We start from the raw sequence: 14471 nt of genomic DNA on the forward strand, positions 1-14471 counted from the left end.
CAGAAGCCTTATGAATGCCATCAGTATGGTAAAGCATTTGCACATCCCAGCCATCTCTTAAGTCATAAGAAATGCATACTTGAAAGACACTGAATGTATCCCATGTGGTGAATCCTTTCTATGTATCATTAGTCTTTATAATCACACACCAAAAAATCATAGTGTATGGAAACCCTGTACATGTAAGCATTGTGGTAAAGTTGTGCACTTTACTTATCGCAATAATCTTTGTGGTCCAAAGAAAACTCTTATAGAAAGGAATCTTACTAGAAAGGATGTGGTATGATCGTCAGCCAACACACATTGTGTTACATAGGATTCTGGAAAGAAGAATATCGGAAAAGTTTGAACAGTCAGTTCAAGCATTGCAATATCTCTGTTTTGCTCTTAAAAGCAAAGTCACGTGGACAAAAGCCCTAGGAATTCACTGATAAGGGAACCCTGTTTCATTGTAATACTTGTCTTTATTTAAACAAAAACCTCATTCAGATTGATTGACTTCCATAAGCCCAATCCTTCATGCTTGCTTTCTTTTACATGAAGCAAATCATGTTGTAGGAAACCTTTGAAGACTTTAAGACCATCAACATGTGGGTTACACAAATGAATCCTCTTAAGAGAAAATATTCGCACTTTGAAATCTATTCAGAGATTCCATTTAATTTTAATTATGTGATGTCAGTGTGTGAGTTTCTGACTGATTATGGTTTTTTAAAAGCGGTTACACCCTTGAGTATTCCTGTAGGAGGAACTACAGTATGTTCTCAGAAAATGGATATAGGTCATAGCAATGAACTTTTCATAATTTTGTTCATCTGTATTCCTTACCTGGTACATATTTTAAATCCTTTTTTTATCATCTTGATATCAGGTAATAGGGAAGCAATCTTGGAAGAGAAAACCCACATCATGCGTATAATTTTGTGAACATGTGAGACATCACACTTGACTTTAGTCTTAATAAATAAAATTGATTCATGTAGAGATGGTGTGTTACTGAGTTCAATAGAATGAAGACAAATGATAAATGAGTTTATTATTTGGGAACAACATAAACAGATGATAATAAAGAACTGTGGAGTTGATCCAGCTCAGGAGGATGCAGTCCCTGCCTTTCTGATTTGATCTGCAACATGGGAGAGAGAAGTGAGAGACAGAGAGATGGAAAGGGAGTGAAAATTGAGGGAGGGGGATTAAGAGTTACAGACAGATTGGGAATGAGTGAGTGTCCACCCCAGTGTTCTCAATCTTCTCTTCATGTACACAGAACCAAAGGTACTGCATAAGAAATAACTTTTAACTCTATGAGATGATCTTGAAAGACAAAAAAAGTAATGTTAAACCTGGAAATCAACATCTGTTCCTTGGAATTTGCAAACTTCATCTCACAAGGCCCTGAGATAACAAGAATTCACACTGCTCCTCCTTTCCTGTGAGTCAGCAGGTGGTGAATAGTGTCTTTAGGAAACAAAGAGATAGCTTTAACTCTGGCTTGCCCAGACAAAATTAATTAGCACACCCTGAGGTCCTAAGGTCTGTTGACCCTAATAGCAGACCGTCCAGCCTCCAAGGGTCATATACTCAATGGACAAAGGGTCCTACCCCCTCCCTAAGATTGTGAGTTTGCCTTTAAAAAACACCTGGGCCCAGGGGAGGGGGCTTCTCTCTAGCCTGCGTGTCAGAGGAGCCCGTTTGCACAAATGTTTCCTGTATATTAAAGCCTCTTGCGTGTTGCAGCAACTGGACTGGACATTGAGTTCTTGGGGTACCGACCGAAACTGGAAGACTCCTCATTCTGAGGGTCTTACATTTTGGAAGTTCCACCAAGATCCGGTCGACCCCCAGTCTCAATTCCATTGCCAGTTGGAGGTAAGAAAGAGCTCGCAACCTATATGTTTGATGTATGCCTGATGCAGCTGATGCTACATGTTTTTGACTCGAGTACTTGAATCTGTGCCTAGCCTTCAGAAGACTTGTATGTTATGTGTTTTTGACTCGAGTATTTGAATCTTTGCCTGGCCTGCACAGGACTTTTATAGGACTACAGGGGGAAGCAGACGTGTCCTAAGACCCTTGGTCCCACCCTGGATGAAGTCCAGGGTTGTTTGGAGGAGGGAAGGAGACGAAGTTTTTCTTCTCCAGGGGACAGCAGGCCTCTGGACTTGCTTCCCTCCTGCTTTGTAACTTTGGTTTGGGCACTGTTTGTCTGCCGCGCGGATTTGTCCTTTTTGTCGGATTGTTCTGTGTTTTTTGTGTCCTTCTGTTCATACTGTTTATGTCCATTTCTATTCTCCCCATGGGTCAAAAACTAACTACCCCACCTAAGTTTGTCTTTAGATCCACAGGAGAGCAGGGCTGGAGACCCAGCTAGACAGTGAGCGTGCTCATCCCCTGCCCTCAGGAATGTGGCAGGGCAGCCAGAGCCACTGGGGCTGAGCTTCAGCTGAATAGCCATGGCCGCGAATGGCCTGGGCAGATCCATGCTGGAATGGAGGGACAGGGATATGACTTATGACCCTGCCACTGCACATGTTTGGTTCCCAACATCAGCCTCCAGGGCTGACCCTTCTCCCCAGATCTTTGTAATTGGAAAAACTAACCACCCCCTTTTTGGAGTTCCTTATGTTCTCTCTCTAGGCTATTTGAGATGATTATCAACAATTTCTGCTTGAGGCTAGAAAAATATCCCTGGGGCCGATGGGCGGCCAGCACAGCTGAAAAAAAAAAAAAAAAAAAAAAAACAAGATTGACTTGGGATTCCTTTTGAGGTGCCCCAGTTGGGACTTCAACACTGCTGAAGGTAGGGAGACCTTAAAAATCTATCGCCAGGCTCTGGTGGCAGGTCTCTGAGGTGCCGCGACATGGCCCACCAATTTGGCTAAGTTAAAGAGAGCACTTTTTGACACTACTTCAGAAGCCCAGAGAGCTTCGGTGGCTCTGGTCTTCATGGGGAAATTGGGCCCCAGATATTAGGAAGAAACTCCAGAGACTGGAAGAGTTAAGAGACAGAGAAAGTGTATTTTAGGGACAGAGAAGAGGAGAGAAACGAAAGACAGTAGAGAGACAGAGAGCAGAGAAAAAGCGTGACAGAAGACAGGAAAAGAATTTCACTAAAATACCTTGGCTGCAGTGGTTAAAGGAAAAAAATAGAGAGAGAGAGAAAGTTAGGAAATTTAAAACAGGCTAGGGAACCTGGGCAACAGGACTCCACTTGACAAGGAGGAACAGTGTGCATATTGTAAAGAAAAAGGACACTTGGCAAATGACTGTCCCAAGAAGACAAGGTCTCGAAGGTCCTAGCCCTAAGAAAGGATAAAATTAAAGGGAGACGGGTTTTGGAACCCCTCCTAATGCCCAAGGTAATTCATGGACTACCCGAAGAACAGTGGACCTTGGCATGGGCCGGGTACCCCACTCGTTCGAGCCACCAGCCAACTGCCTTTTGCCTTTGAATGGAAGGACACTGACACGTGCAGAACTAGGCAGCTCATCTAGAGCTGAATGTCCCAAGGGTTTAAAATTCCCCAATGATGGCCAGGCAAGTAGGAGAATTTCTGGAGACATCTGGGTTTTGCAGGCTGACTAAGGAAAAATTCTCCTGGACCCCAGAGCACCAGGAGGCATTTGATGCCATTAAAAAGGCCCAGCTGAAAGCATCGGCTCTAAGCCTTTTGATGTAACTAACCTTTTACCCTTTATGTGGATGAGCATAAGGGGGTCTCCTGGGGAGTTGGAACAGACCAGTTGCTTATCTGTCAAAGAAGCTTGATCCTGTAGCAAGGGGAGGGCCTGTCTATCAAAAAGATATCACTGCTGACAAGTTGACTTTGGGGCATAAAGCAACATTAATAGCCCCCATGCATTGGAGAGCATTGTCTGGCAGCCGCCAACTGATGATGGCCAATGCCCGTGTGACCCACCACTAAAGCCTGCTTCTCACTGAGAGACTGAGTGGATTGTTTTCGCTCCACCAGCTAGCCTCATCCCACCACTCTTCTGTCTGTGGAGACTGGTGAACCGGAGATTCATGACTGCCATCAACTGTTGGTTAAAGAGACTGGAGTTTGCAAAGATCTTAATGACATCCTGCTGGCTGGGGAGATGATGACCAGTTCACTGCCATAAAAGGTAAAGAAAGGACTGGGGCAGTGGTACTGCTAGACGAAGAGAAGTCCATAAACATTAACAGGCAACAGGTATGCTTTTTCAACTGTTCATGTGCATGGGACTGTCTCAACTGTTTGGCTAAAAAAAATTACTGAAGAAAATTTTCCGAAGATTCAAAATACCTAAGGTAGTAAAATCAGACAATGGTACAGGTTTTGTGACCCAGGTAAGTCAGTCACTGGCCAAGATACTGGTACTGGGGATTGATTAAAATTACATTGTGCATACAAACCCAAAAATTCACGTAGAAAGTATAAATAAAACCATTGAGGAGACCTTCACTAAATTGACCGTGGAGACTGGTGTTAACGATCAGATAGCTCTCCTACCCTTTGTGCTTTTCAGGTTTAAAAAACACCCCTGGACCATTTGGGCTGAGCCCCTGTAAATGGCTCATTGGGGGGCTCCCTCTACTGGTGGAAATTACCTCTGTACATAGTGCTGATGTGCTGTTTTCTTAAGCCTCTGTTTGCTAGGCTTAAGGTGCTCGAGTGGGTGAGACAGTGAACAAGGAAGCAGCTCTGAGAGACCTACGTGGTGGGAGACTTGGAAGTTTCACATCACTTCCAAGTTGGAGATTGAGATTTCATTAGATGTCACTGCACAGAAAACTTGAGACTTGGAGGGTGGAAATAAGGGAGAGGGAACTAGGATCGACATGTATAATAATAAATTACAAAAAAACTATGCTCTGACTCAAATATTTATGTTCAAGGACAAGTTACTGGGGAAAATGATTTCTATTTTTTTTTCCCACAGAAAACGAAAAGCTGTGGATTTCTTCCATATTAATGTGGTTTGATCAAGCCAGACCGCCTGAAACAGAATACCAAGTCAGCCTACACTCAAAACAGCTGGACAAAGCAGCCTTACAGACTACAGCCAGGATTTCAGCATCTTCTTAGAATCCCCCATGAGAGCACCCCTTACAAGCAGGAAGTAGTTTGAAAAGAACGATGCCCAAATTCCCAAATATTGTCTATAAATGTTTGTTTTCATTTAAATGGACTTGGTTATAAAAAATAAATAATAAAAAAGATGGAAAAATACTGTTAAAAGTTTATGATTATCCTCTAAAATTAGTAAAGCAATGCAAGAGTTCTTATCAATGCTGTTAACAGTTTACCGATCAGAGATAATGACTTTTCTCTAAACTCAGTAAACCAAATCTCTAGTACACTGACCACAGGCAGGTGAAAATAAGTGTTTTTTTTTTTTTTTTTTATCTCATGCTTCAAAGGAATTACTGGCATTTTATAATATGTCTGTAAATTGTGACCAAAGATCTGTTCCTTGTAAATTCTGTATAAAAAGCCAATACTCTAAAGTAAAAATGGCAGCAGTTGCAAACCGCCTCCATTGTGTTTGTTTCTGTCAAGACGAAGCCACTCCTGACATGGTCATCGAGTTTGGTACCCATGGGGGCACATCACCCACTGAGCGGTCTCCAGCATGAGGTGTTATTGGCCGGGTTGTACAGGAACATCCAACTATCAGGAAATAAAAGCAGGTACCAGATCAAATATGATAATTTTCTTTCTCTCATCAGAAAGCTTGATCATTGCTCTATAACTGTAGGAGTTTTATTCCTGAACCTCAGAAAAACCACTTAACAAACACAAAATTATAAAAAGAGTATACTTCGTGGAAAGTTGAAAATTTAGAGAGGAATGGAGCTAGGAAGATTTTCGTGTATGACCACTACTGTTAGCCAGCACATCTTACTCAGTGAGCAGTTTTAAACAATCTGCATTATTCAAGAATTCAAGCTTTGTAAGACCCTCAGAATGAGGAGTCTCCCAGTTTCCATCGGTATCCCCAAGAACTCAATGTCCAGTCCAGTTGCTTCAACATGCAAGAGGCTTTAATGAACAGGAAACATTTGTGCAAAGGGGCCCCTCCAGCAGGCAGACTAGTGAGAAGAAGCCATCTCCTCCCTCCACCCCGCCACAAGGCACAGGTGTTTTTAAAGGCAAATAACCCAAGCTTAGGGAGGGGGTGGGACCCTCTGTCCATTGAGTACATGACCCTTTGAGGCTGGTCTCCCTATTAGGGTCAACAGACCTTAGGGCCTCAGGGTGTGCTAATTAATCTTGTCTGGGCAAACCGGAGGTGCAGTTATCTATTTGTTTCTTAAAGACCCCATTCACCACCTGCTGTCTCACAAGAAAGGAGGGGCAGTGTAAATTCTTGGAATCTTGTTTTCTCAGGGCCATGTGAGGGGAAGTTAGCAGATTCCAAGGAACAGATATTGCTAGGGGTTAACTTTCCAGTTTAGTCTTTCCTTTATTTAAAGTGGGGCGTTTCTCTAACTTTACTTTTTTGTCTTTCACGCCCTATATCTTATCTCTAGAGAGTAAAGTTCTAGTACTCTGATCTACAAAGCACCCCACCCAGAACCCGCACTTTCCCCACCCTGTGTCCTACTGCGCCCACTGCTCCACTGGTCTGGTTGAGCACTGGGACCGAGAGCGGGGAAAAAAAAACAAAACACCTCCACCTCCGGAAAATTTCTTGGACCTGCTTTGAAAATACTGGACCCATCTATCCCGCTGGAGCAACCAGAGTGCCCGCCTGCCTGATGTTTATCCGTCATTACTGAGGCTCTGCCGGGGGAGAGACCTCCTAGAGTGACTGGAACAGACAGAGTTACAGACATTGAGCACCTCTCACAACTCTGTCCCCAGGAACTCCTTCTCAAACACACGGTTCCGGGACTGTCCCCTGCACAAGCGGCTGCGATCTCAGGACTTCCGCCTTCCGGTCACGAACTAAAGCTTCCGGTTCGTGGCTGTCAGTGTCCCCGGAAGACACACATGGATAACATGCTTCTAGTTCCACCCGGCCAAACTGACACACGATTTCCGCTTGTGAACCAAGGACGTCAGGCTTCCAGTCACGTGACTTGAGCTTCACACAAAATGGTCCCCAGGAAAGGTTGCAACGAAGAGATGCACAACTTGAGTTCCACCCATGAAGTAAACAGGACGGAGTGCGCTGCGGCCTGAGTTCCGCTTCCGGCACATTACTTCCGCTTACGGATGGTGCAACATGCGATCCCCTGCCCACCGGGTGGCGATTAAATTGGATCCGCTTTCGGCCCAGGAAGGGAATTGATCGCATCGGACATTGCGGGCCCGATAGGAAACGCCTTAAGGGACGGGACTAACAGGTCCAAGCGAACAGGTCAGAAACGGCTGATTCTGACCGCAAAAGAGGCAGCACAGAGCATATTCCCTGTCACTCATCGAGGCGGTAGGTGGGACTTCCGGGTGCGGCGAACAGGGCAGAAACAGAGATCGCAACCCTAGGTCCGTGCACCCCTCTGGTTTTCGCTGTTTCCCTGTTTATGCCACGGTTGGCAGCAGGGTTCCTGTTGCCGGGGAAACCGGGTTGGGACTTCCGGCAACATGGTAAATCGGGGCGGGACTTCTGCGTGGGAGCATTGACCAGGAATTAATGACTTAGAGAGGTTCCCAGGGGATGGGCGGTGTCACGGGAGCCGTGATGTCAGAGGAATTACAGGCGTGGCCTGTAGGGCACACAGCTGTCAATCAAACACCTGTCATTCAGTCATTCATTCACTCATTCATTCAGTCATTCAATCAGCCACTCATTCATTCAATCACTCATTCATTTTGTCATTCATTCATTTATTCAGTCATTAATTCATTTACTCAGTCATTCACTCATTCATTCAGTCATTAATTCAATCATTCATTCATGTAGTCATTCATTCATTGATTCAGTCATTAATTAGTTCATTCAGTCATTCATTCACTCATTCAGTCAAAGGTCAGTCATTCATGAAGTAATTCAGTCATTTCAGTCATTCATTCATTAGCTCATTCATTCATTCATACATTCATTCATTTACTCATCCAGTCAGTCATTAACTCATTAATTCATTGTACAATCATTCATTCATTCAATCACTTCCTGTGTGTGCTGGATGCGGGACTTGCGGTCCCTGAGGCTAAGGCTCTGACATAGACAGGCAGTAGGCAGGATTTCCTGTTTCCTTTTACCTACACTGTAGCCCATGGTCATCTTGAACCCCGCTGTCTTTTTTGTACACCCAGGGGCAGGAAATAAGTCCCATCATCTCAGAGGAACCGGAATTGGTTGTCTCAAGCCGGAAGTGGACAATTTCTGGTCCCTCCCAGAACGGAAGTGAACCCCCCAGACCGGAAATGTGTGATCCTTTCAACATGGAGCTGGTTCCACTCACCAGGCTGCTGCAGGGGAAGTGGGTGGTGCTGGCGGTCCCAGGAGGCGGGACATCCTGTCCTCCATGGTGACTTCCAGGGGCAGGGCCTGCTCTGGGATTGTCAGCTGTGACTTCCAGGGGTGGGGCCTGCTGTGACTGACAGCACACCACCACCCCCCAGGGACTGCAGTTCGAGGTCGTACCCTCCCACTTCCAGGAGTCCCTGGAGAAGGCGAGATTTCCGGCTCCGCCCGAATATGCCTGGGAGACAGCAAAGCTGAAGGCTCTGGAGGTGGCTTCGTGGCTGCTCAGGGTGAGGACGGCCCCATCCCTTCTGGTCAGGTGGTAGGCCACACCCCTTCCTTTCGAGGCCCCGCCCACAAGCCTGCCCCGCCCTCTGCTCTGCAGGACCTGCACCCTCCTGATGTCATTATTGGAGCTGACACCATCATGGTGAGTGAGGCCCCGCTCCTTCCGGCCCTGCCCGCCCTGCCCCTCACTGACCCGGCCCCTTGGCGTCTGGCTCCGCCCACTGCAGGCCGTGGATGGCTTCATCCTGGAGAAGCCAAAGGACAAGGATGATGCCTACAGGATGCTGCGCAGGTGGGCGGGGCCTGAAGGGGCGGGGGCAGACCCACCCAGGGCAGAGTGGGCGGGGCCTCTGCATGGAGCTCCAGCCTCTGCCCACCCCAGCCCTGCCCCTTGCCAACCACGCCCTGTCCCGCCTTCCCTGGCCCCGCCCAGGCTGAGTGGCCAGCAGCACAGTGTCATCACCGGTGTGGCCATCTTGAGGCCACTGTGGCGGGGAGGCAGCTTCAGGAGCCAAGTTCCATATGCCCAGAGGCCCCAGAGGTGGAAGGGGACCCAGAAGCAGAAGTGGAATTGTCACTGTTCCACGAAGAGACCCGTGTGACATTCTCGCGGCTATCGGAGCCACTGCTGTGCGAATACGTGGAGAGCGGGGAGCCTCTGTGAGTGGGTGCGGGGTGGGGTGGGTGGGGCCAGGAAACCTGGAAGTGAGGCCTGAAAAGGAAGAGCTGTCCCAGGCGGGCGTGGGTGTGGCTGAGCATGGCACCTGGTGTGACTTCATCCCTGCCTTGCACCCAGGGACAAGGCTGGCGCCTACGGGCTTCAGGCGCGAGGTGGTGCCCTAGCAGAGCACGTGGAAGGAGATTTCTTCAATGCCGTGGGGTTTCCACTCAACCGCTGCATGCGTGAGCTGGCTGCCATCTTCCCGGATGTGGGACCACAAGTCCCTGTCAGCCAGCGTCCGGCCACACCCCAATAATGAGGATTGTAGATGGAGAGTGAGTATGTGAGTGACTGTCTGGGCGGGAATTCTGGTGAGAGAGTGACTGAAGGGGCGGGTCTTCTGGTGAGTTTGTGAAGCAGTGACCCATTTCCCATGATGCCCTTGGTGCATTGTGTTTGATTGACAGAGCAAGGTTCCCTCAAGTGCATCACTTCCCAGTGCTAGGACACAGGACATGGGGTGAGGTGTGTGGAGGCAGGGTTAGGGGACAGGCCCACCGAGGGGAGTACACCTAAACCCGCCCCTGTGGCCCTGCCCCTCCTGATGCCCCGCCCTCACCATCTCCATGGGCCCTGCCCTTGCCCCCACTGGGTCCTGCATGAGCAGCTTCACCATCAGATGCCTGTGATGGACATTTGACATCAGGAGCAGGGTCAGGGGAGGCCCCACCCCCTGCCCGCACTCTGATTTGCATATTCAAGAGCTGCCTGGAGACTCAGAAGACATCAAGTACAGAAACTGCTGGGGTTAATTTGCATGGCCACACCTCCAAATGACCTAACCTGCATGTATTTGCAGGTCAAAGTCCCAAACAGATGGGAATACTTGCATTCATTTGCATAGCAAAAGCATGCAAAGCAGCACAAATTTGCATATTAAAGTGTATTTCCGAAACTGGGGTTTGCTCATTTACATACTCAAATGTGAAGCCCCAATCAGACTTCCAGATTTTCAGGCACTGTGCTTATTTGCATAATCAAAATTACTAGTGCATCCTTTACATAACAGTTTAGTAGCCTCATTTGCATATATAAATGAGTGGCAGGTTTTTGCTGCTCAGCATCAGGCCCCACCCCTTCAGCACTACCCTAGCTCACCTGTCCCCTACCCCGAGGTCACAGTGTCCAAGGTCACAATCAGTGACCCTCTCCAGGCCCTGCCCTCAACCACACCAGGCCCTTCCCCACTTTCTCTCCTAGGGTCCCCGAGGGCAGGGCCGGGGTCTGGGTATTACCTATGGTGCAGACAGGACTTGGTCCAGGCAGTGACATCACAGGAAATTGTGACTGTGAGCAGGAAGTGCCCTCCTTCCCTACCCTCACCATCTCCACGCCCAGCTGGGCATGGCAGGAGTCTCCTACCAAACTCTTTGGTTACCAAGCAGCAATGCTGGGACCAGAGGGCGGTGGCCATGGTGAGCAGGTTATGAGAGTAAAAACCCTGAGGACTGAGGATGATGAGTGTGGCCCCTGTGACATCACAGAGATCTCCCCTCCAGGCCCTTGTAATGTCAGTCACCGCATACCCTGCCCCTCTAGCTGTCAATCACTACAGACCCCACTTCCTGCCTCTGGGCGATGAGGTCTGCTGAGGGTGTGATCTACAGGCTGACTGGGCGGGGACCTGTCAGCTATCTTTATAAAGGTAGAGGGGCAGGCTGTAAGCCGAGGGCTGGATTTCCTGGCAAGGGAAACCTGGCAGTAGAGACTCAGGTCAATCATCAAGGGTGGGGCATGACTTCTGCTCGCAGATCGCAGCCAAGGCTGACTTGAGCCAAGGCCATCAGGAACTTTTGTAACTGCTGTGGCTGGGACTGCATTTCCCAGCATCCTATGCGGCCGCTTACTGCTTCGCTGCACAGAGACTTCTGGGTTTGGATGTTCATGTCCAGGACTGCATTTCCTAGCATCCTGTGCGGTCGATTCCTGTCTTTATGCCCAGGGATTTCCGGTTTTCATCTGTACCGGCCAGGGACTGTAGTTCCCAACATGCTCTGCGGTGGCTTTCTGTTTTTCAGCAATGAAACTTCCAGTTTGTAGTTTTTGGAGGCCCAGGACTCCATTTCCCAGCATTCTCTGTGGCCACTTCCTGCTTCCCTGCCCAGGGACTTCTTATTTTCATCTTTGGAAGCCAAGGACTATATTTCCCAGCATGATTTGTGTCCGCTTTTCAATGAATGGACTTCCGGTTAAAAACTTTGGGGTCCAGAACTGCACTTCCCAGCATGCTGTGTGGCTGCTTCTTTCTTTTCTCCCCTTGACATTCTCTTCTGGACTTCAAGGCCCCTAACTACAGTTCCCAGCATGTGCTGGGCTTGTTTCGATCTTTTTAGTTCCTAAACTTCTTCTGGTCTCTGAGGCTCCAGGACTCCATTTCCCAGCTTCCTGTGGTGCCGCATCCTGTTTTTCAGTCCTGAAATTCCACCATTTAAAGGCACATAGTAATTTAGAAATATTTGAGAATTAGAACAGTGAATTTAAGTTGTATGAAGTTAGCTTACATTTACATAAAGTTAAGTTGAAATCGAATGTACAGATATATTATTCAGGACTGGGTAAATTGAGAAGGACAAGAGTGTGAAGCTATGTATAACATAGTCAGAGAAAAAAGATATTACAGACAAAGAATAAAAGGCAAACGGTAAATGACTTACAGGTTCTGTTGGCGGCAGAAGCTGGCTAGACTCTTTCTGCCTAGATGGCTGATGTAGCAGAAAGAAGAACCATGGTGGGTAAAGCTAGGCCACATGGTCAAGATGGTGGCTGCCATAAACATATTCCCAACAGCTGAAAGAAATTGTAAAGTTTTGAGATATAATTTTGTCTTGAGCAGATGCTGCCTCAGCCCAGCCCACCATGCTGAGACAGGTTGCAGCTGGGGCAGGCAGGAGAATTTGAGCGTGCCGGGAAGAGAACCGAAACAAGTTTAGGGAAAGAAATTGTTTAGCAGAGATATAAAAAAAAAAAAACACCTTCCACCTATTTGTTCCCTGGCAGTAATTTGAAAGATCCCATAAAATATCGGGATCTAGAGAGCCGTTACATGGCCAATTTGAATTATTTTCTAGGGGATATCTAGGCTGCTTTTCAGTACAAAGGTAAATAAGTCTGGGTGACTTTACAAGTGGCATTAAGTGAAAGGGTTTTAAATTTTCTATCAGGCATCCCAGTGGAGTGGTGGGGGATATTTCCTTGGTCGGTTTATTCCCCATGGGTGGAGTGAAAGTGACCATGCAGTCTTGGAACTCATCAGCCCAAGAGTGTGGCCACACGATTCACAAGAATGGTAGAGCTTTATTCGAAGCTCGTTAGCCCGAAAACGTTGCCAGGACCAACAGAGGCCGGAAATACTCAGCAGTCTGAGAGCAGAGCCAATATACCACACTGGGCTGTATGTCTTCTACCCATGGAATGTACCTGACCTTAAGGAATTGGGTTAAAATGTAAAAGGGTACCTTACCTAATTGAAGCCTGTGTGGGGTGGTATTTCCAGTGAACGGGGGGGGGGGGGGGATGGTGGTGGAACGCTGGTATCTGAAACAAGATCCTGAGTGTTTCTGGCTGGCCGCCCACCAGCAGACAGCTGTCAGTGACCCTCACGTAGAGTCTTCCTGGGTTTCGGCACCAATGTTGTTCTTTTGCTGTGCAGCTAATGCCTAAGAAACACAAACGCGAGACTCAGCGCCCACATGGAGATTGTTGAGGGAAGGGAGAGAAAGAGGGGGTAGCTGGTGGCCAACTGAAAGCAGGAGAGAAAGAGGGGGGTGTGGGGCACTTGCTTTAAAAGGGGAGGCTTGCACATGTGTAACTGAGTCCTCTGGCAGCCAGGTAAACCTTGAGCCTTCAGGTAAAGCTGATGTAGCAATGACATGGCCATGAGGGTCCTGCCCATCATCAGGGTGGGGGGGGTCAAATGGCTGCTAGTTCCTAACAATCAGATTACTAAGCAGAGTCACTATTTAGCTACACATGTAGTTAAGTGTAAGCCACTAGTTAGCCACAAACTAACCCACTAGTTAGCCACACATACTAGCTCACTAGTACCCACACACACCATGCCACTTGTTAGCCACATACTTAACTCACTTTTTACCCACACATATGAGGTCACTAGTTAGACAAACACCTAAATCAATAGTCATCCCCACACCTTTGTCACTAGTTAGCCACAAAAACTAAGCCACAAGTCCATCACACAAATAAAGCAGTACTTAGCCACACACACTAAGACAGTAGTTAATCATACACCTAAGTTACTATTTAGCTACATGCCTAAGCAGTAATTAACCACATTGCCTAAGTCACTAGTTAGCCACAAAGCTAGGTTACTAGTTAGCCACAGTCTCTATGTCTCTAGTTAGTTACACACAATATATCACTACTTACCCACCCATACTAAGTCACTAGTCAGCCACAAATCTAATTTACTAGCTAGTCACAAACATCAAGAAAATAGTCAGCGACACACACACTGAGATAGTAGTTAGCCATTCACCTATGTATTTCTATGTATTTAGTCAAATACACACCTAAGTCACTAGTTAGCTACCAACACTAGGTCACTAGTTATCCACACACATTAAATCAGTAGTTACACACACACATCCTAAATCTGTCTAAAAGAAAAACAGCTCACACTAAGGTGGTCCCAGGACATGGGAATCAGGCCTTTAATCCCAGCAGCAGGGATTTGGAGATAGGAGTGACATGGGTGGACAGAGAGAGGAAGATAAGGTAGAGGAGACAGAAGAGCATGCAGTGAGATGATTTTGATTGAGAAGTTAGTCTGAGGGATCAAAGCGATAGCAGTCAATCTGAGGAGGCAGTGTGAGGACAGGAACACATCGCTTGTCTGAGAATAGGTAGAGATACCAACTCTAGTAGCCAGATGCTCTGATCTGTGATCCTTCAGTTTTCACCTTCCTCTCCCTGTTAGATTACTGTGAGTTTTTATTATTAAGACCTATTATAACTTGTGCTGGAAGTGATGTTCTCTCTGTGGAGGTGTGATATTTCAAAGTCAATAGAGGTAAAAATTATAAATTATTAAAGTATGTTAACT

At 47.1% G+C, this 14471-nt stretch overlaps 1 protein-coding gene across 1 annotated transcript; it reads left to right on the forward strand.

Moving 5' to 3' along the window:
- The first annotated feature begins 7232 nt into the window (after positions 1 to 7232).
- LOC127214649 (probable bifunctional dTTP/UTP pyrophosphatase/methyltransferase protein) lies at positions 7233 to 10177 on the forward strand. The gene is made up of 8 exons (XM_051174978.1): positions 7233 to 7422; positions 8250 to 8464; positions 8559 to 8690; positions 8786 to 8830; positions 8916 to 8980; positions 9122 to 9189; positions 9237 to 9348; positions 9485 to 10177. The coding sequence occupies exons 2-8, from the start codon at positions 8462 to 8464 to the stop codon at positions 9663 to 9665; spliced, it is 606 nt and encodes a 201-aa protein (XP_051030935.1). The 5' UTR covers positions 7233 to 7422; positions 8250 to 8461; the 3' UTR covers positions 9666 to 10177.
- The last annotated feature ends 4294 nt before the right edge of the window (positions 10178 to 14471 follow it).

The sequence above is a fragment of the Phodopus roborovskii genome, unplaced genomic scaffold, assembly GCF_943737965.1.
Source record: "Phodopus roborovskii unplaced genomic scaffold, PHOROB, whole genome shotgun sequence".
NCBI classification, from domain to species: domain Eukaryota; kingdom Metazoa; phylum Chordata; class Mammalia; order Rodentia; family Cricetidae; genus Phodopus; species Phodopus roborovskii.